Genomic DNA, 22500 nt, shown 5'->3' with positions numbered 1-22500 from the left:
GATCATCATTGGCTTGGCATCTCTCGTTTTGAACGTTCTCATTATCCATCCTATCATTTTCTTTGCACGTGCGATCGTGGCACTGTTGTGATCCTTGAAAGTGAGATCCTCAGACATTACTGCTCCCAGGTCCCTTACATTATTTTTCCGCTCTATTGTATGGCCGGAGTCAGTAGTATACTCTGTTCTAGTTATCTCCTCCAGTTTTCCATAACGGTGACAATTTCAGATGCTTAGGTACGGGAGGAATGAGAACCTTAAAACGAGCACATGGTACGGAACGCAGGCACACTGTATTATACAACATAAGAAACAAATTTATCTGGGGTCGCTTCCGGAGGTCATTGCCCCCGCGGCCCGGTCCCAGACAAGGCCTCCTGGTTTCCAAATTGTTAGTGACCGCCGCCCTCAGTCCAAATTATGCGCCACAGCTCTGCTGATCAAGAACTGTTTTGAGGACTCTGTCGAGTTCCATCGTGATGACAGCTAGGTGTTTGTTGGGAATCCCCATTATACATGCAGGAAGGGCGTTGAAGAGTCTTGGTCCCTTAACACTTATTGAGTTCTCTCTCCCTGATTTTGAGGGTCATCGCCCCCCACGGCCAGGTCGAAGACTAGGCCTCCGGGGTGCCAACCTGATAGACCAGGCTGTTGGTTCCAACCTCGTGCAGTTCCTGGTCAGTCCGGCTGACCATGAACTAGCTGGCTAGAGGAACCTGTTAGGTTTCTTCTTGAAGACAGTCAGAAATTTGTTGAGTTTCCTTTATGCATGAAGGGAAAGTGTTGAAGCCTAGGTCCCCCCTTTTTTTTTTAGTTTTCTCTTAGTGTACTCATCGCGTCCCTGCTCTTCATTTGAGGTATTTTACAATGCCTGCTAATTGTTTGCTTTCATACAGAATGATTTCGGTGTGCAGGTTTTGGGGCCAGTCCCTTCATGATTTTTCCATTTGTAAATTATGATGTACATTACTCGCCTACGTTCCAAGGAGTACTCAAGCCATAGGCACAACATTACAATATTGGTATACAATACCGACGAGATGAAGAATTAGATATATGTGAAACGCTTGGCTATATGAAGACAGTGGAAGATGAGGTAATTAGTCCCTCAGTCTGGAAACCATAGGTTGAGCATAAACAGGTGGAGAGGGAAGGGAAGGAGGTTTACTTGTTGTTTTATCGTTGATGGTGATGTGTACCTGTTGATGTTGTTAACGTATCTGTTGATAGCGGTAGTGTTCCTGTTGGTGTTACGTACCTGTTAGTGGTGTTAGTTTACCTGTTGATGGTGTTACTTTACCAGTTGATGGTGTTAGTTTACCTGTTGATGGTGTTAGTTTACCTGTTGATGGTGTCGTGTACCTGTTCATGAATGATGATTACACCCGCGGCTCAGTCTCAGTTCAGGTCTCCAGGATGAAAGTCTGGTTGGGAGGGGGGAGTGAGTGGAAGGGAAGGGAAGGGAGGGGAATGGAGGGAAGTGAATGAAGGGGGAAGGAGGGATATACATTACGTCATCTCATGACCAAAACAGAAACAGCTGATGCCAGCTTGAAGGTTTCCAGGTCAGAGGTCGCCCGCACACCTTAATCGAGGTCACCTCCTCCTCTTCTATTGATCTATTTTACTCTTTTTTTACTCTCTCTCTCTCTCTCTCTCTCTCTCTCTCTCTCTCTCTCTCTCTCTCTCTCTCTCTCTCTCTCTCTCTCTCTCTCTCTCTCTCACCTGGTTATAGATGGTAAGGTTGTCAGTGTCACGTGTCATGGTCATGTACTCTTGCCCCTTTTGTTGCTCTGGAGATTTAAAAAAAAAAGTTATTCGTTTTGTTCTTGTCTATGTGTCAAGGTTTTGTTTATGTTTGGCTGCTGTGAGCTGAGAGAGAGAGAGAGAGAGAGAGAGAGAGAGAGAGAGAGAGAGAGAGAGAGAGAGCGTGGTCACAGCAGCAAGAAGAGCAGGTCTCACCTGCTCTGGTCTCCACATAGTCACCATACTCTTACCAGTGACCGAGTCTTTCATTCATTAAAGTTGACAGCACCTCGTGAATTCTGCTCAGGGCAGAGCTGTGGATTTTGTTGTGCATCCTTCCTCCTCGCTCCTTCCTCCTCTCCTCTCATCTCCACTCTTCTTTTCTTTCCCCACTCTCTTCTTCTCCCACTCCTCCGTCTCTCATCTACTTTCTCTCCCTGTTCTCTCTCTCCCTCCCTCCCCCTCCTTTCTCTCTCTCTCTCTCTCTCTCTCTCTCTCTCTCTCTCTCTCTCTCTCTCTCTCTCTCTCTCTCTCTCTCACTCTCTCTCTCAGGGTGCCAGAGTTATGGGCACTCTCCGAGGGGGCCAGTCTGCTGGCTCTCTCCCCCGCTCCGCCTCACTTAAAGCTGACCCAACATTCCACAAGGACCGATTGATCGACTACGGGATCTCACTCTTCCTCGAATGGATTTTTCGGCGATAATTGCTGGATTAGGCCAATGTTTTGATTGCCAGCCTGACGGTGGGAAGTACCTTAGAGGAGGAGGTGCACTGCAAGACCAGTGAGGTGTGCTGGGCTGGCTGCTAGGCGCGCTGGCTGCCCACACGTCCCCTGGATCATCGCACTTTAAGCCCTGGAAGACGCTATCCCCTTCAATTCTGTTCCCACCAGCAAAGCGCAAAAACAAACGATTACGAGGTTTGGGGGAAGGGAGGGGAGGGGGAAGAGAGAAGGGCGCCGCGGCATCTCCAGACACGGACCTCCTGCCAGGGGAGTTTAAGGGCGAGAATGGCTTGTTTGGCAGCGGATCGATGGTACCCCTGTGGCTGCACAAAGATTGCCTCTGCATATGAGGGAAAAAGGGACATAAGTGACATTTGATGGTGGAGGGGGGGGTGCCTGTGGATCGTGACAGCTGTTGCCCGAGTTAATTTCAGTTTAATGATTTGATAATTGAGATGTAATGGCGGATGCTCCGGTGCCTTGGAGTAGCTCAGAGTCTAGGTGACCTGCGCCGCCTTGAGACGGTGGGAGGAAGGTGGGGGGGGGTTGCGGGGGAGATGGGGGTCAAGTTATCAGATGTTGCACCAGCGGGACCACCAGAACCCACCTCCCCTCCGGTTGTGCACATTCTGGCACTAGTGACACTAGTCTTGTGACACTAAACTTCTGGCATTAGTGCCAACTGTCTTCTGACACTAGTGACACTAGTCTTCTGGCATTAGTGACACTAGACTTCTGACACTAGTGACACTAGTCTTCTGGCATTAGTGACAACTGTCTTCTGACACTAGTGACACTAGTCTTCTGGCATTAGTGACACTAGACTTCTGACACTAGTGACACTAGTCTTCTGGCATTAGTGACAACTGTCTTCTGACACTAGTGACACTAGTCTTTTGGCATTGGTGACAACTGTCTTCTGACACTAGTGACACTAGACTTCTGGCATTAGTGACACTAGCCTTCTGACACTAGTGACATTAGTTTTCTGGCACTGGTGACACTAGTCTTCTGGCATTAGTGACACTAGTCTTCTGGCATTAGTGACACTAGCCTTCTGACTCTAGTGGCGCAAGTCTTTTGATACTAGTGACACTAGTCTTCTGGCATTAGTGACACTAGTGTTCTGGCATTAGTGACACTAGCCTTCTGACACTAGTGACACTAGTCTTTTGGCATTAGTGACAGCTGTCTTCTGACACTAGTGACATTAGTTTTCTGGCACTAGTGACACTAGTTTTCTGGCATTAGTGACACTAGTCTTCTGGCATTAGTGACACTAGTCTTCTGGCATTAGTGACACTAGCCTTCTGACACTAGTCTTCTGGCACTAGTGACACTAGTCTTCTGGCATTAGTGACACTAGTATTCTGGCACTAGTGACACTAGTCTTTTGGCACTAGTGACACTAGTCTTTTTGGGACCAGTGACACTAGTCTTTTGGCACTAGTGACACTAGTCTTCTGACACTAGTTCCTTAACACGAGTGACACTAGTCTTCTGATACTAGTGTCACTAGTTTTCTGATACTAGTGACACTAGTCTTCTGGGACTAGTGACTCTAGTCTTCTGGCACTAGTGACACTAGTCTTCTGGCATTAGTGACACTAGTCTTTTGACACTAGTGACACTAGTCTTCTGGCACTAGTGACACTAGTCTTTTGACACTAGTGACACTAGTCTTCTGGCACTAGTGACACTAGTCTTTTGACACTAGTGACACTAGTCTTCTGGCACTAGTCTTCTGGCATTAGTGACACTAGTCTTTTGACACTAGTGACACTAGTCTTCTGACACTAGTCTTCTGGCATTAGTGACACTAGTCTTTTGACACTAGTGACACTAGTCTTCTGGCACTAGTGACACTAGTCTTTTGACACTAGTGACACTAGTCTTCTGGCACTAGTGACACTAGTCTTCTGTTACTAGTGACACTAGTTTTCTGGCACTACTGACATTAGTCTTCTGGCACTAGTGATAATAGTCTTCTGGCACTAGTGACACTAGTTTTATGGCACTAATGACACTAGTCTTCTGATACTAGTGACACTAGTTTTATGGCACTAATGACACTAGTCTTCTGATACTAGTGACACTAGTCTTCTGACACTAGTCCCTTAACACGAGTGACATTAGTCTTCTCATACTAGTGACACTAGTTTTATGGCACTAATGACACTAGTCTTCTGATACTAGTGACACTAGTTTTATGGCACTAGTGACACTAGTCTTCTGACACTAGTCCCTTAACACAAGTGACACTAGTCTTCTGACGCTAGTCCCTTAACACGAGTGACACTAGTCTTCTGACACTAGTCCCGTAACACGAGTGACACTAGTCTTCTGACACTAGTCCCTTAACACGAGTGACACTAGTCTTCTGACACTAGTGACACTAGTCTCCTGGCACTAGCGACACTAGTCTTCTGGCACTAGTGGCACTAGTCTTCTGGCACTAGTGACACTAGTCTTCTGGCACTGGTGACACTAGTCTTCTGGCACTAGTGACGCTAGTCTTCTGGCACTAGTGACACTAGTCTTCTGGCACTAGTGACGCTAGTCTCCTGGCACTAGTGACGCTAGTCTTCTGGCACTGGTGGCACTAGTCTTCTGGCACTAGTGACACTAGTCTTCTGATATTAGTGACGCTAGTCTTCTGGCACTAGTGACACTATTCTTCTGGCACTAGTCACACTAGTCTTCTGGCACTAGTCACACTAGTCTTGTGGCACTAGTGACACTATTCTTCTAACACTAGTCACACTAGTCCCTTAACACTAGGGACACTAGTCTTCTGATATTAGTGACACTAGTCTTCTGGCACTAGTCACACTAGTCTTCTGATACTACACTAGTCCCCTAACATTAGTGACACTAATCTTCTGGCATTAGTGACACTAGTCTTCTGGCACTAGTGACACTAGCCTTCTGGCACTAGTGACACTAGTCTTCTGGCACTAGTGACACTAGCCTCCTGGCACTAGTGACACTAGTCATACTAGTCTTGTGGCACTAGTGACACTAGTCTTCTGGCATTAGTGACACTAATCTTCTGGCACTAGTCACACTAGCCTTCTGGCACTAGTGACACTATTCTTCTGGCACTAGTCACACTAGTCTTGTGGCACTAGTGACACTAGTCTTCTGACACTAATCTTCTGGCATTAGTGACACTAGTCACACTAGCCTTCTGGCACTAGTCACACTATTCTTCTGGCACTAGTCACACTAGTCTTCTGGCACTAGTCACAATAGCCTTCTGGCACTAGTGACACTATTCTTCTGGCACTAGTCATACTAGTCTTGTGGCACTAGTGACACTATTCCCTTAACACTAGGGAGACTAGTCTTCTGATATTAGTGACACTAGCCTTCTGGCACTAGTCACACTATTCTTCTGGCACTAGTCACACTAGTCTTCTGGCACTAGTGACACTATTCTTCTGGCACTAGTCACACTAGTCTTGTGGCACTAGTCACACTATTCTCTTAACACTAGGGACACTAGTCTTCTGATATTAGTGACACTAATCATCTGGCACTAGTCACATTAATCTTCTGGCATTAGTGACACTAGTCTTCTGGCACTAGTGACACTAATCTTCTGGCACTAGTGACACTAGTCTTCCGGCATTAGTGACACTAGTCTTCTGGTACTAGTGACACTAGCCTTCTGGTACTAGTGACACTAGTCGTCTGGCACTAGTAACACTAGTCTTCTGACACTAGTCCCTTAACATTAGTGACACTAGTCTTTTGGCACTACACTAGTCTTCTGGCACTAGTGACACTAGTCTTCTAGCACTAGTGACAGTAGCCTTCTGACACTAGTGACACTAGTCTTCTGGCATTAGTAACAATAGTCTTCTGACACTAGTCCCTTAACACTAATGACACTAGTCCCTTTACACTAGTCTTCTAAGACTAGTGATATTCGTGTTTTGGCACTAGTTCTCTTGTGCTGGTATCACTAATGCCTGTGTCGCAGGGGATAACACTGTCATACTGGATCAGTCATACTGACAGTGTTAAGGATTGTGTTGCTGGGGATAACACTGTGTCATACTGACCGTGTTAATTACTGTGTTGCAGGGGATGACACTGTGCCGCCTGAAGTAACATTACTTTAATTGTGTTAGTGTACATCAGGGAGCGAGGGAGAGTAAGTAAAGCTTCAGCCAGGCGGTTATGTCCTTGTTGAGTAGAAGATCCGAGGGTCAAGGCCTGGTGGAGGTGGTCACTGACGCCCCCGCCTCCCTTCTCCCCCCCCCCTTCCTCATACTCTTATAGGGTGTTATAGGTCTACTTGTTGATGGTTCTCGGGATACTCGCCCCTGCAGCCCGCTCCCAAACCAGCCTTGCCAGTCAGCCTAACAGAACTTGCTGCACGTAACTGAAATAGGCCCCAACAGTCAGCCTGATCAGGAATGGTTTTAAAGAAGTTAGGTTTCCTTTTGAAAGCAATCAGGCGTTCCATCGTAATTCTCCTTATATCAGAAGATCGTCACAGATGTGTCAGTTATTTAGGTTCATATGTGTTGTTATTATGGCTGTGTTTTCACTCACAGGATGAGTGTCTCTGGCCACTACTGGCATGATGGCGGTGTGTTTACACTACCACAGAACACTGCTCGTAATACAAAATCTTGGAAGGAAAGAAGTTGAGCGTCTACCGTTGATAAATGAGACATGTGTGCAAAATTTGGATGGTGTATATTCACTTGGTTGGTGTATATTCTAAGATAGAATGAGACATTTGTGCAACATTGGGTATCGTTATTCTGGGAAGGGTTTTCTCCAGCCAGTGGCTTCTTCAGTACAGTGTAGAGAAAAGTGGAATGGAAGACGACTGAAGAAGCCACTGGCTGGTGAAACCTTTCCAGAATAAAGATACCGAAATGTTGCATAAGTGTCCCATTTGTTAGTTTTCTATATTATTCACATCTACCGTCGCTCCCGCTCTTCTGAAGATTATTATTGTTATAATAACAAATGAAGTGGTAAACGCTCTCCTGCAGAGTACTTCTCGTGTGCGGGTTTGGAATAATTCCCATCAATTTTTTCCCGGATGCATCTTTTGATGCCTATCGTTCTCTTCTGCATTCTAGGTATTGGAGGTATTTTAGACGTTTTACAAGAATTTAGATGTTTGCAGTGAGGCAGGCAATGCAGTTTGTCTGTGCATTCTCCAAATCTACATTTTACTTGTCTTAGGCTGGAGCGACCTATTTAAAATTGAGCAGGGAGCTGCTCATATATCAGTTGCTCGACAAACCTTCATCCAGTAATAAAGAAAAAAAAAAGGAATAATACCGTGACTGGAACAATACACAGATAACCCGCACATAGGACGTTTCGGTCCGACTTGAACCATTTTCAAAATCCTCATAAGCTCCTCCTCTCTCTTATGTGCTGGTTATTTATTTATTCATCTAATAATAGTAACCATTGTTTGAAATTTTAATACGATTGTTAAAGGCATTCTGAAGTTATGAACGAAAACCTTAGTATAGAACAATATTCCAAGTGTATTAAAAAAGAGTATTATCACTGACTTAGTATCTCTTATTGCGGAGGTTCACGTTAACAAGTCTGTCATTGTTGGTGTTGTTATGACACTGTTGTTTGTATCACCATCAAACGTAACCCAAGTTACTGCTGTCCCCTTAAATTTTATGATTTTTTTTATAATGTAGTGTGGTTGTGTTTTAAGCATTGGTGTGTTATTTTGATAAATATCTCTTATTTAGCTTCGATTTTTTCTTTTATCTTTTATAATTTTCATTTCTTTTTCATTTTTTACTCATTATTATTATTTTTCTTTCTCCTAACTTCACTTCTATTCTTCCAGCCTGACCAGTGTAGTGGGTAGAGGACTAAGATGCTAGTGTCAGGAGTCATGTTATGGGTTCGAGTCATGTCGGGCTCCTTAGGTGATCACTGTGGTTTATGGGACGACCTCGGCTAGTATTGAATCCTTGAATCATAGTCATCGTCTTCAGCTTTATCTTCAGCTTTTTCTTCTACACCATCCCATGTCATTATTTTAAGTGTATGGTATAACCTATAGTGTTTTCTGAGAACATATTACTTTCCTTGGTCACGACGCTACCACCAGCCACACTGCACACCAAAAAATACCACTGGACAGGAGAATATTGACCTCATGCAGTGTTTGGAGGCTGTACATGAAAGGAACAGTGGAAGATTTTCAGAGAGAGAGAGAGAGAAAGGGAGAGAGAGAGAGAGAGAGAGAGAGAGAGAGAGAGAGAGAGAGAGAGAGAGAGAGAGAGAGAGAGAGAGAGAGAGAGAGAGAGAGAGAGAGAGAGAGAGCAATCAAGCTCGCGAGGCTGCCAGGTGAAGCTAGGGTGAAGTTTTAATGAATCAGATTACATTTAATTGCTTACCAAGGGCCTGATTGTCGCATCTCGTTGGAGCTACTAACACTTCACTGCTCTTCCTCTTGGGTTGAGGTGGCTGAAAGGAGCAGGTGTGTGTGGGGGGGGGGACTTGTCAGGAGCAGTTGTATGTGCTGTGAAGAGGAGGCGTATGTGGGCTGTCAGGACTGATGCTTGTGCTGAGGTCTATGTACTATGAGAGCAGGTGTGTGGGTTGAGGACAAGTGCTCGTGCTGAGGTGTGGGAGTTGTGAGGACAGGTGTGTGTGTGAGTTTTGAGGCCAGATGTGTGGACTGTGAAGGGCAGGTGTGTGGTGGACATATATAATAATAAATTTTGTGGGCAGGATTAGTTTCTGCCTGTGGAACATGACTTACCGGGACACGGGTGCTGTTGCTGCTGCTGCTGTTGTTAATGTGTATACAGATATCAAGGGGTCTTGAATAAGCATTAAAGGTAACAGCTTGTATGAAGTGCAAAAAATGGATTGAAACATTTCACAAGCACTTTAAAAATGTGGAATTCAACTATATTCTGTGCAGGTGCTGGCTGTGGTGGACGGAATCCTGACATTAGTTCAGGAACTAGCTCAGAATTACTAGCAGATAGTAATAGTTGAAGGTTCTAGTAGTAGTAGCAGATAGTAATAGCTGAAGGTTCTAGTAGTAGAAATGAAACTCTGTTTCAGTCTTTCCTTTTAAATATCCAATTTTATGTTTCCTAAACGTCCAGGAATCATTTCACCATGTTTTGTCAGTCGGCGGTGTGGAAGGAGGGTGGGGAGAGAGCCTTTTGCTATCTTAGCTGTCTTAACTAATCCGTCTCAGCTCGATATGATCCGTGTGGTCTCCTGCTTTCTGCTTCTGACATGAACTAAGTTTCTTCTGTCTTAACATGAACTTGCTGTCTAATTCCTTTCTATCTTACCATGAACTAATTCCCTTCTGCCTTTACCATGAACTTCCTAATTAATTCCTTTCTGCTTTTACCACGGACTTCCTATTTAACTCCCTTTTCGTTTACTGGGAATCGTATTTGCTTTTTTTTTTTTCCTGTCTGGTATTGTACCCACTTGTATATCTAAAGTTTGGTCTCATTGCTTTCCTTCCTTCCACTCTCCTTAGAAACCCTCTCACTTCCGCTCACCTTTTAGTTTCTCCGAATGTATGTTTCTCGTCCCTTTATTGCCCCCTCCTCTCTTTCTCTCTCTCTCTGTCTCTGTCTTTCCTGCTTCATTAGTGAAATTCTGTTTGATATTTCTCTCCTGTTCTGCGCATTCCTTCTTGTGATGGAGGCCCCTGGGTGAGTGTGGGCAGGTGGTGGAGGCCCCTGGGTGAGTGTGGGCAGGTGGTGGAGGACCCTGGGTGAGTGTGGGCAGGTGGTGGAGGCTCCTGGGTGAGTGTGGGCAGGTGGTGAAGGACCCTGGGTGAGTGTGGGCAGGTGATGGAGGACCCTGGGTGAGTGTGGGCAGGTGGTGGAGGCCCCTGGGTGAGTGTGGGCAGGTGATGGAGGACCCTGGGTGAGTGTGGACAGGTGGTGGAGGACCCTGGGTGAGTGTGGGCAGGTGGTGGAGGACCCTGGGTGAATGTTGGCAGGTAATGGAGGTCCCTGGGTGAGTGTGGGCAGGTGGTGGAGGGCCCTGGGTGATTGTGGGCAGGTGATGGAGGACCCTGGGTGAGTGTGGGCAGGTGATGGAGGACCCTGGGTGAGTGTGGGCAGGTGGTGGAGGACCCTGGGTGAGTGTGGGCAGGTGATTGAGGACCCTGGGTGAATGTTGGCAGGTAATGGAGGTCCCTGAGTGAGTGTGGGTAGGTGGTGGAGGGCCCTTGGTGATTGTGGGCAGGTGATGGAGGACCCTGGGTGAGTGTGGGCAAGTGATGGAGGCCCCTGGGTGATTGTGGGCAGGTGATGGAGGCCCCTGGGTGAGTGTGGGCAGGTGATGGAGGACCCTGGGTGAGTGTGGGCAGGTGATGGAGGACCCTGGGTGAGTGTGGGCAGGTGATGGGGAGGACCCTGGGTAGGTGATGGAGGTGTGTTGTGTAGAGTGCGTGGGTAAGACGTGCCACAGGGTGGAGGCTGAGCGTAAACACACTCTGGTGCACCACAACACACACCCATCTGTATGTAGATGGAAAAATTAGCATGAAAATGAAGAAAGTGTGAGAGAGGCTAAGATGGTGGTGGAGGTGATGGTGGTGAGGGGGTGGTGGAGGTGATGGTGGTGAGGGGGTGGTGGAGGTGATGGTGGTGAGGGGGTGGTGGAGGTGATGGTGGTGATGGGGTGGTGGAAGTGATGGTGGTGAGGGGGTGGTGGTGAGGGAATGGTAGAGATTGTGGTATTAAGGGTCGTAGTGGTAATCTGGGTGGTGGTGGTGGAAAGATAGAGGTAGATAGGGTGGTTTACCTGTCTACCTGTTTACTTCGTCCTCCCCTTCCCGTCTCAGACCATTCCCTTGGTTGACAGCCTGATAAGTCAGGTTGTTAGTGCCTTGCTGTCTTGTCTGGAACATTGCTGTATACTCTGCCTGTCGAAGCAGGGGAGATATCACAGCTAGAAAATTACAAAGATATTTCACTGCCCACGTGGAAATAATAAGTAAAACTACACTGGAATACATCACGTGGTGTGATCTTTAGTTTTTGAGGAGGTGAACCAGTAAGCCAGCACAAGACCAAAAGCTCAAGTTAGCAGGTCATCGTTTGACTAGGAGCCGTGTCAGGAAACACTTCTCTTGTTTCCTGACAAATGAAACACAATCACCACTTAGAATATACTCTGTGGAATGGAGAATAGAGAGATGCCTGATAATATATACCTTTAAAAGAACTAACGGTCAGCTCCCAAACTGCATGCTGCCATAACAACTTACTGGAGTGAGAGACACTGGGGGAAGTGTAAACAGTATCCAGCGAAAACCTGGGGTCATAGGCACAATTGGTGTCCACGACTGTTCAAGCTGCTACCAAGTTGATCAGGCACTTGCAGTATGAAGGATGAGTGAGGAAAAAGGGAGGGGGGGGATGGGTGTTGAAGGGAGGTGTTGCATGTCTTCACTGGTATCGACCGACTCCGGCCTGCTCGCTGCTTGTATCTACAGGTTTTGTATTATCTTAGTGTCAGGGTTGAGACAGCTGGCTGCTAGGAGAGGAACACGCAGAAGAGGATACACGTCAGTTACCCTGTTTTCTAATAATATGTTATTTTTCCGCTATAATCTACCTTGTCCATAATTACTATCGTATTTGCTTTGTCTGCTTTCGTAAGGTGAAGTCCAGGATCTTTCCTTAATTCATGGTATAACTTAAATTTTTGAGGACACTTTACGAAAGCAGACAAAGCAAATGCGAGTGTGGGTGACTGTGGACGGATAGATAAAGACAGAAAAGTATAACATTTATAGATGTGATAGAATTAATAGGTCACAGGGAGGAGTAAGACTATGTAAAAGCTACTTTCTGTTGCACAGAAATGCTGAACTCTACGAATGATATAGTAGAAATCTTAGGCATTAAAGTTGAAAAATAGGAATTTGGTAATTATCCTAGTATATAAACCAGCATCAGCAACTGCTGGTGCTGGTTTATATACGGTATAACTATATTGAAAATATGAACTCAAAAGGAACACTATATACAAAAATTCAAGAGGGTCACTATATAGAACGAAAGGATCATGTAAAAGACCTGGGAATAATTATGTCAGTTGACCTTTTTTTTTTAAAGACCATAACAAGATAAATATCACGACAGCCAGGAAGATAACGAAGATGAAGAGAACTTTCAAAACAAGGGAAATAATGCCGATGGTGACACTTGAAATCGCTAGTGCTCCCTCATTTAGAATATTGCTCAGTGCTGACGGCCTCGTTCAAAGCAGGAGAAATATCAGAGCTGGAACAAATACAGAGATCGTTTACGGCTCACAGTGAGCCAGTAAAGCACCTAAATTACTGGGAGCGTCTTCAAGTCTTAAACATGTACTCATTGGAGAGGAGGAGAGAAAGATACATGATAATATATACCTGGAAAGTACTCGAGGGCCTGGTTCCAAATCTGCACACTGCCATAACAACATACTGGAGTGAGAGATATGGGAGAAAGTGTTAAATAAACCCAGTGAGGAGCAGGGGTGCAGTGGGGACAATAAGGGAACACTGTATCAACATCCGGGGTCCCAGACTATTCAACATCTTACCAGAAGATATCAGAAACCCTTCTGGAACAAGCGTAGAAGCCTTCAAGAGGAAACTGGACAAGTATCTTTACCAGGTGTCACGTAAATCAGGCTTTGATGGATATGTGGGCAGCGGGCCTCCAGCAGCAACAGCCTGGTTGACCTGGCAAGCACCAGATGAGCCTGGCCCATGGCCGGGCTCCCGAGAGTAGTAAAACTCTCGAAACTCTTCAAAAGTATAAAGGTATAAGGTAGATTATAGGGGAAACATAAACATGATATTAGGAAACGGAAACTCGCGCGCCTCTTAACTTGATGTTTAACTGGAGATGATACTGAGGATCATTGCTCCACTGCCCGATCTCGGACTAGGCTTTCCTTGTAAGAGCCTGACTAGTCAGACTGTTGGTGCTCCCTGCATGCAATCAGACATAGGCACCACAGCCCGGTTGATCAGAGAGCAGTTTAAGAAGTTAGAGATATATTGATAATTCCCTTAATTTTGAAGAGAGGGTATTGAAAATCCCCTGACGCTTTATGAATAACGAGATATCTGCTTTGTCTCCCTTTCTTATAAGGAGCAATTTATGTGTTTAGATTATGAATCAATCCCTCCAGCATCTTCCAGGTATAAATTATAATATATAATATGCACTTGCATTAGACTGAATACAAGTTGAGGGATTTTAGGCATTCCGGTAAATAGTTGCTTGAAGTGATATGAACAATGAAAGTTCTTTAAATTTTGCAGATCCCAAATTTCGTCTCCCTTAAAAGAAGCTGTTAGTGTACAACAGTATTCCATTAGTGCAGAATGCAAGTACCTTAAAGAGTATCATCATTATCATCACTCTTGTTATCCCACCTACCAGGTGGGTTATCTAGTCCTAAGTTCCTCGCATCCCTTTTCTGCTCTGTTTCAGTTATTACTAAAAAAGTTCATAACTGAGCAGGTTTAATTTGCCCTCTTTAAACATATTCTCTCTGACCTAATTCAATATTTGGTTTACATCATTTTGGAGGTTTGATGTGTCCTTAATGGATGTCACACTCATACACAGTCTAGTGTGCGAGAACTGTTAGTGCTACAGGTAACCTGGTAGTTATGATTTTGTGACTTGGTGGAAGATGTGAATGTCAAAGAGAATCTGGGTGAGTATTGTCTTGTGGAACAAGAACTCTTCACTGTGGTAGCCTCGGATTTTACTTTGTTGATTACTCTTTGGATCTGAGTTGTAACAAAGTTGTAGATACATCTTTCTGCGTGTGCAGTTATGACAATTTTGCACGCATTTTGTGAGCTAACACGAATTTCCTTTTATATTATGTCAGCATGTTGGTGACTGTCGTAGTGGTCTAGACTGTAGTAGATGCCAGAGACAGGAGCGTCGTGTTGTTCTCAAATGTGTAAATGATGGCTGTATCTACACTTTCTTCCTGGGATAATCAAGACCAGTGATAACTTAGTTATATTGACTTTTTATGAATATAAAGTTCTGTGAATCTTAATGCATGGGCATACATTTTTGAAGTCAGCGGAAATTCAGGTTATTCCAGAAATGTTGGCTGAGTTTCGTATTGCATAAATGAAAAATTCATCGAGGTTGTCAATCTTTTGTCTATTTAATGGCCAGTGAACACCACGTCGTATTGTGTCCTCAGAATTTCCTTCATTTCTTTGTTGCCATGAAAGTTTCATTTTCTCTAATGGAGGTGGAACAAATGTAACAATCATACTTAAAAAATATCTCAGTAAGTGTGGAGGGTCCAAGACTTTTCAACACTCTACCATTAAATATAAGGGAAAATCACCAATATACCTGTGGCTCACTTCAGCAGGGAACCTGACAGGTTCTTCCAAACAGCTATAGATCAGCCGGGCTGTGGTGCTTACTTTGGACTGCGTGCTGCTGTTAGCCCACCTACAACCAATAGCCTGGCTCATCAGGTCTTGAACCAGACCTGGCATAGGAACGGGCCGCGGGGGAGATTATCCCCGCACCGCCAACAAGTAAACATTTGTGTTCTTACACAGTTTAGTGGATGAGTAAGACATATGTACAGCCGTTGGATATCTTTATTGTTGAAACGTTTCGCCTACACAGTAGGCTTCTTCAGTCATACACAGGGTAGCAGGTTTAGTAGTGTTCTTGTTATTGCTTGCTTGAAGAACTGGAATAATTGCAAAAATAAATGCTCTTACGCTGTGTTTGTGACTCTGATGAGACAGTCATTGATTCTGTGCTCTACTCAACAAGGTAAGGAGTAAACCACCAACCACCCAGGCCGCCCACCAGACGGGTCCCGGGGCGGTTCGTGGGCGGAGGGTGGGCGTGACAAGGTAGTTAGCAATCTAATGTTTGCTTGTGGCTGACTCTCTTCTGAGGTTCACTCATTAGTTCACTAATTTGTTACTGGTGGGTGGTGTGGGTGGTCTGTGGGTGGTGTGGGTGGTCTCTGGATGGCCTGTGTGACATGTTTGGATGGCCTGTGTGGCAGCTTTGGATGGTCTTTGTGGCAGCTTTGAACAGCCTGAGGGACATGTGTGGAAAGCCTGAAATGCAGGTGTGGGGTGTCAGTTATAAGTTGTTGATATAACTGACTGTCTGCGTGTAAGTTATATCCCTATGAACACTTCAGTGTTTCTCTGCAAGCTTTATTGGTCGCCTAATCACTCGAGCTATGATACCTACAGTCTTCAGGCGGACAGAGCCATCACAGTCTGACTGATCAGGCACCTCCGACAGGAATTGGTCTAGTTCCCTCTTGAAAGCCTCTACTTTGTTCCAGCAATATATATATTTGTATTGTCTGATAGGAGGTTTTAGAGTTTTGGACCACGGATATTGATACAGTGTTCTCTAATTGTACATATGGCACCCCGTGTCTTTTCGCTGTATTTGTTTATTTCTATTCCTGACACTATAGTAAGTGGTTATGGCAGTGTGCCGGTGTGCTGTCTTATTTGTTAAGCGGGGTTGTGTACACAATCCTAATTAGGACTTCTGGGATCTCACCTGAATATAAGGTGTTTCTCCAGGGTACAGGTAGCGAACCTAGTGATTGTATAATTGTATATATTGTCATTTTTTTAATTCAATAGAAATTATGTTAGTTTAAGATGTAGCTGTGATTAGTAGAGTGGGCTGAGATTATGAAAAAAAAATCCTTGGTCTCTTATGCTCTCGTGGCTCTGACAGCCTTGTTAAGAAGGAATTCATACAGTTTCTTCAGGGAGAGTTGTATATTTATGTTTTACCATCACTACTGACGACTTGCACCTTCAAACCGGTCACCTGCACTTTAGGTGACCAGGGATGGAGGCAGGTTTAGGTTGCCAATGTGTTGAACGCAGACAATAACAAGGATTCACTATAGAACTCGTGATTGCTTTCGTGCGTTCATACAGATATCTTCGAGGTTCCTTTGAAGATGTTTGTGTGCGTGAGAGAGAGAGAGAGAGAGAGAGAGAGAGAGAGAGAGAGAGAGAGAGAGAGAGAGAGAGAGAGAGAGAGAGAGAGAGAGAGAGAGAAGGATTGTTATCACTGTGACACTAATGTGTAAGCTGTAACATAACATGTATTAGGAGTGCTTGTGTTACCACTCTACTTCTTACTCCAGTCTTTGGTTCTTGACCAATAATTATTTTGTTTGTAATTTTCAGATGCAAAATCACGTCTGTGACGTGTTCGTGCGACACACGTGATATCTTCTGGTGTCCGCACGTGGTAGCTCTCTCCCTCCACCGCATCCGCCACGCCGACACCGTCCACCTCAGGATACCCATCTCAGGTCAGTGTTACTACAGGATACCCATCTCGGGTCAGTGTTACTGCCAGGATACCCATCTCAGGTCAGTGTTACTGCCAGGATACCCATCTTAGGTTAGTGTTACTGCCAGGATACCCATCTCAGGTCAGTGATACTGCCAGGATACCCATCTCAGGTCAGCGATACTGCCAGGATACCCATCTCAGGTCAGTGATGCTGCCATGATACCCATCTCAGGTCAGTGATACTGCCAGGATATCCATCTCAGGTCAGTGATACTGCCAGGATACCCATCTCAGGTAAGTCTTACTGTCAGGATACCCACCTCAGGTCAGTCTTACAGCCAGGATACCTATCTCAAATCAGTGTTATTGCCAGGATACCCATCTCAGGTCAATGTTACTGCCAAGATACCCATCTCAGGTCAGTGTTACTGTCAGGATACCCATCTCAGGTCAGTGTTACTTCCAGAACTTCCATCTCCGATCAGTTCCACAATATTTATCTTAGGTGAGTGTTAGTGGCTGGATACCTATGAGAGTTAGTACCTGGATGCCCACGTTAAGTCACTCTAGATCAGTCCTTGTTACTTTGAGTTCTCCTCACTCTCGGATTATTTGCTGTTATTCCTGAGTTGGTGTAGATGTGTGACCTGGTTGTATGTTGCCGCCACAGAGACGCTGCTGCAGATGGACCGGCAGCAGTTGCAGAAAATGATGCAGTACCTGATCAGTGAGCACCATACGGAGGTGCTACCCACCGCCCAGAAATTGGCAGACCAGATCCTCCAACACAATCACCCTATCAACCACATCCAAGGTACGTTATATGTTAATTCTCTTGTCATGTTTGTAGTCTTAACCTCATGTTAGGACTCATGTTCTGTCTCCTCATCAACCAAATCCAAGGCATTCTTAGTTGCTGTCATTATGTTTCATACCCGGTACTCATAACCTCGTGTTTACGTGGCTATGGTTCTTGGAATTATTCAAGGTACTAAGACTGATGTATTAAGAGATCCATCTCTCTCCCATCTGTGTGATACCTTCAGTCTTATCTTTTGTCTTCCTGTTGATGGCTCATGAGATCATGGCTACTGCGACCCGGTGTTATACCAGGCCACCTACTTGACGGATTGGCAAGTCAAGCTGTTTTTCTTGCTCGCTGTATGCTGTTAAACTTCAGTACAGCTCCTCTAATCTTGTATGTACCGCTGACCGTGTAAGATTTATGTGTAACTACTACAACCTTCACTTCTACCACCACTATTACTTCCAGCACCACAACCCTACAGCAAGCGCAACTTCCAACGCTACCACCTCTGTCACTATCACCACCACCACCAGTAACACCACAATCATCAGCTCCACCACTACGGTTGTGCTCGACAATGCTAGGTGACTTCCATCTTAGCGGAAGCAGTTCCCGGAGTAACTGTATTGAAGGAGACGATGATCTGACCTACCCAGTTTTGTGGTGGATAGAGGACTATTACGAACACAGGTAGCAAATTCAGGGCCTGCTGTACGTAGCCGTAACTAAAGTCAGCGGTCAAAGAGCAACCTGGCAATGAGGGGCAAGACAGACACAGCAATTGCTTCTTCGCCTGTATATTCCTTCACCACGATATGTACACTATTTACAGAATTAAATGAGCAGTATAATAGTAAGACAGAAATCAAAGAACCACTCATAGCAGTAGGCTACACTTCAGAATACAAGAGAGTATGAGTGGTCTAGACCAGCTTGAGTGTCTACCCGCAGCCAGGTGGTCAAGCATGACGTCACCTCGGCTAGCAGGGCCAGCTCTCATGTTATTGGTTGATTGAACTGGAAAATTCATCCAGGACTGATATATTCTGAACTGCCAGGTCGCTAGTCGAGAGGCGTGCCAGTGTGTGTGGCAACGTCGAATAAATTTATTGTAACGTACTCGACGCATGCCACAGTGACAATCATAGTACCTTTGGCGCTATATAGGACACTTATAGTACCTTTGGCGCATATATAGGACACTTATAGTACCTTTGGCGCATATATAGGACACTTATAGTACCTTTGGCGCATATATAGGACATTTATAGTACCTTTGTTGCATATATAGGACATTTATAGTACCTTTGTTGCATATATAGGACATTTATAGTACCTTTGTTGCATATATAGGACATTTATAGTACCTTTGTTGCATATATAGGACATTTATAGTACCTTTGTTGCATATATAGGACATTTATAGTACCTTTGTTGCATATATAGGACATTTATAGTACTTTTGTTGCATATATAGGACATTTATAGTACCTTTGTTGCATATATAGGACATTTATAGTATCTTTGTTGCATATATAGGACATTTATAGTACCTTTGTTGCATATATAGGACATTTATAGTACTTTTGTTGCATATATAGGACATTTATAGTACCTTTGTTGCATATATAGGACATTTATAGTACCTTTGTTGCATATATAGGACATTTATAGTACTTTTGTTGCATATATAGGACATTTATAGTACCTTTGTTGCATATATAGGACATTTATAGTACTTTTGTTGCATATATAGGACATTTATAGTACCTTTGTTGCATATATAGGACATTTATAGTACTTTTGTTGCATATATAGGACATTTATAGTACCTTTGTTGCATATATAGGACATTTATAGTACTTTTGTTGCATATATAGGACATTTATAGTACCTTTGTTGCATATATAGGACATTTATAGTACTTTTGTTGCATATATAGGACATTTATAGTACTTTTGTTGCATATATAGGACATTTATAGTACCTTTGTTGCATATATAGGACATTTATAGTACCTTTGTTGCATATATAGGACATTTATAGTACTTTTGTTGCATATATAGGACATTTAGTATTTTTGTTGCATACATAAGAACATGAGAACATAAAAAAGAAGGAACACTGCAGCAGGCCTACTGACCCATGCGAGGCAGGTCCAAGTCTCCTACCGGCTTAAGCCAATGCCCCAACCTAGTCAGGTCACGTCACATTCACTTAAGGAAGGAGCACGGCACCTGACCTAATAGCACAATCAGGTCCAACTCACACCTACCCACACCCACTCATGTATTTATCTAACCTATTTTTAAAACTACACAACGTTTTACTAAACCTATATCTTTCCTTAATCTGAATTTTTCCAAAATAAAACCATTGCTGCGAGTCCTGTCTTGGCTAGATATTTTTAGCACGCTATTTACATACCCTTTATTTATTCCTATTTTCCATTTATACACCTCAGTCATATCCCCCCTAATTCTACGTCTTTCGAGAGAGTGCAGATTCAGGGCCTCAATCTATCCTCATAGGGAAGATTTCTGATACATGGGATCAACTTTGTCATCCTCCTTTGTACGTTTTCCAGAGCATTTATATCCATTCTGTAATACTGTGACCAAAACTGTGCAGCATAATCTAGATGAGGCCTAACCAAGGATATATAGAGTTGAAGAACAACCTGAGGACTTCTATTATTTATGCTTCTTGACGTGAAACCAAGGATTCTGTTCGCTGCTGTCTTTGTTTTAGATTACTGCTAACCAGAACTCCCCAATCCTTTTCACAATCAGTAATATTAAGATCTATATTATTTAGTTAATATGTGGCATGGTTATTTTCCTGTCCATTGTTTAGAACTTTGCATTTATCTATATTAAACTGCATCTGCCACTTCTCCGATCACTTCATAAGTCTATTCAAATCTTCCTGGAGTGTTCTAATGTCCTCATCAGAATGAATTCGTCGGCCTATTTTAGTGTCATTGGCAAACTTTCTTATATCGTTATTTATTCCTTCATCTATGTCGGTTATGTAGATAGTGAACAACAAGAGGCCCACCACTGATCCCTGTGGAACACCGCTCGTGAAGCTTCCCACTCTGATTTCTCCCCATTTATGCAAACTCTCTGCCGCCATCAGTCAATCACGCCTCTGTCCAGGAAAAAAATTTCTCCTCCTATTCCATGTGCCTTAATTTTCCTCAATAGTCTCTGATGAGGGACTCTATCAAAAGCCTTACTGAAGTTCATATACACAACATCATATTCATTACCGTGATCTACCTTGTAGTACATATGTTGATAAAATCATTTTAACACAATTCGTGAGTCGTTTCAAAACATTGTCTTTCGGAGCTTAATTTTAATGCAACATACAGAATGTCGCATTAAGTTTTAATAACAGTGTATTTTCAACGCAGTAATACGCAGTTTTAAGAATACAATACTGTATTTTAACGCGGCCATACGGATATATTTGATAAAACTGAATCATTGTGGGTGGTTAGTTGAGTGGTGTTGGTGTGACTGTGGCGGGCTTACCTGGGTAAGCATTGAGTGCTTTATCTGTATTCACAGTATTTCAGAGATTATGACGTATCAGGGTTGGTGAGGGGTGGGGAGTGTTAGTGAGGGGTGGGGAGTGTTGGTGAAGAGTGGGGAGTGTTGGTGAAGAGTGGGGATTGTTGATGAAGGGTGGGGAGTGTTAGTGAGGGGTGGGGAGTGTTAGTGAGGGGTGGGGAGTGTTGGTGAAGAGTGGGGAGTGTTGGTGAAGAGTGGGGATTGTTGATGAAGGGTGGGGAGTGTTAGTGAGGGGTGGGGGTGTTAGTGAGGGGTGGGAGTGTTAGTGAGGGGTGGGGAGTGTTGGTGAAGAGTGGGGAGTGTTGATGAAGGGTGGGGAGTGTTAGTGAGGGGTGGGGAGTGTTGGTGAAGAGTGGGGATTGTTGATGATGGGTGGGGAGTGTTAGTGAGGGGTGGGGGTGTTAGTGATTGGTGGGGGTGTTAGTGAGGCGTGGGGGTGTTAGTGAGGGGTGGGAGCGTTAGTGAGGGGTGGGGGTGTTAGTGAGGGGTGGGGGTGTTAGTGAGGGGTGGGGGTGTTAGTGAGGGGTGGGGAGTGTTGGTGAAGAGTGGGGATTGTTGATGAAGGGTGGGGAGTGTTCGTGTGGGGTGGGTGTGTTAGTGAGGGATGGGGGTGTTAGTGAGGGGTGGGGAGTGTTAGTGAGGGGTGGGGAGTGTTAGTGAGGGGTGGGGAGTGTTGGTGAAGGGTGGGGATTGTTGATGAAGGGTGGGGAGTGTTAGTGAGGGGTGGGGAGTGTTAGTGATGGGTGGGGGTGTTAGTGAGGGGTGGGGAGTGTTAGTGAGGGGTGGGGAATGTTGGTGAAGGGGGTGGTGAGTGGTGGGGAGTGTTGATGAAGGGTGGGGAGTGTTGGTGAAGGGTGGGGATTGTTGGTGAAGGGTGGGGATTGTTGGTGAAGGGTGGGGATTGTTGGTGAAGGGTGGGGAGTGGTGGGGAGTGTTGATGAGGGGTGAGGAGTGTTGGTGAAGGGTGGGGATTGTTGGTGAAGGGTGGGAATTGTTGGTGAAGGGGGTGAGGAGTGTTGGCGAGGAGTGGGGAGTGTTGGTGAAGGGGGTGGTGAGTGGTGGGGAGTGTTGGTGAAGGGTGGGGATTGTTGGTGAAGGGTGAGAATTGTTGGTGAAGGGGGTGGTGAGTGGTGGGGAGTGTTGGTGAGGAGTGTTGGTGAAAGGGGTGGTGAGTGGTGGGGAGTGTTGGTGAGGGGTGGGGAGTGTTGGTGAAAGGTGGGGAGTGTTGGTGAAAGGGGTGGTGAGTGGTGGGGAGTGTTAGTGAGGGGGTGGGGAGTGTTGGTGAACGGGGGTG

The 22500-nt window shown here is 44.8% G+C and overlaps 1 protein-coding gene across 1 annotated transcript in view; it reads left to right on the top strand.

Annotated features, from left to right (window-relative positions):
• The window catches only part of LOC128684558 (zinc finger SWIM domain-containing dorado), a 627263-nt gene that overhangs the window by 531595 nt on the left and 73168 nt on the right, over nt 1-22500 (top strand). Inside the window, exons 3-4 of the mRNA XM_070095740.1 lie at nt 16706-16833; nt 17488-17631. Of these exons, the coding sequence (XP_069951841.1) occupies nt 16706-16833; nt 17488-17631 (272 nt within the window). The remainder of the gene's footprint in view (nt 1-16705; nt 16834-17487; nt 17632-22500) is intronic.

This window comes from Cherax quadricarinatus, chromosome 4, assembly GCF_038502225.1.
Source record: "Cherax quadricarinatus isolate ZL_2023a chromosome 4, ASM3850222v1, whole genome shotgun sequence".
NCBI lineage: Eukaryota > Metazoa > Arthropoda > Malacostraca > Decapoda > Parastacidae > Cherax > Cherax quadricarinatus.
The sequence above is the reverse complement of the archived record's forward strand: the minus strand, read 5'-3'. Positions and strand labels throughout refer to the sequence as shown.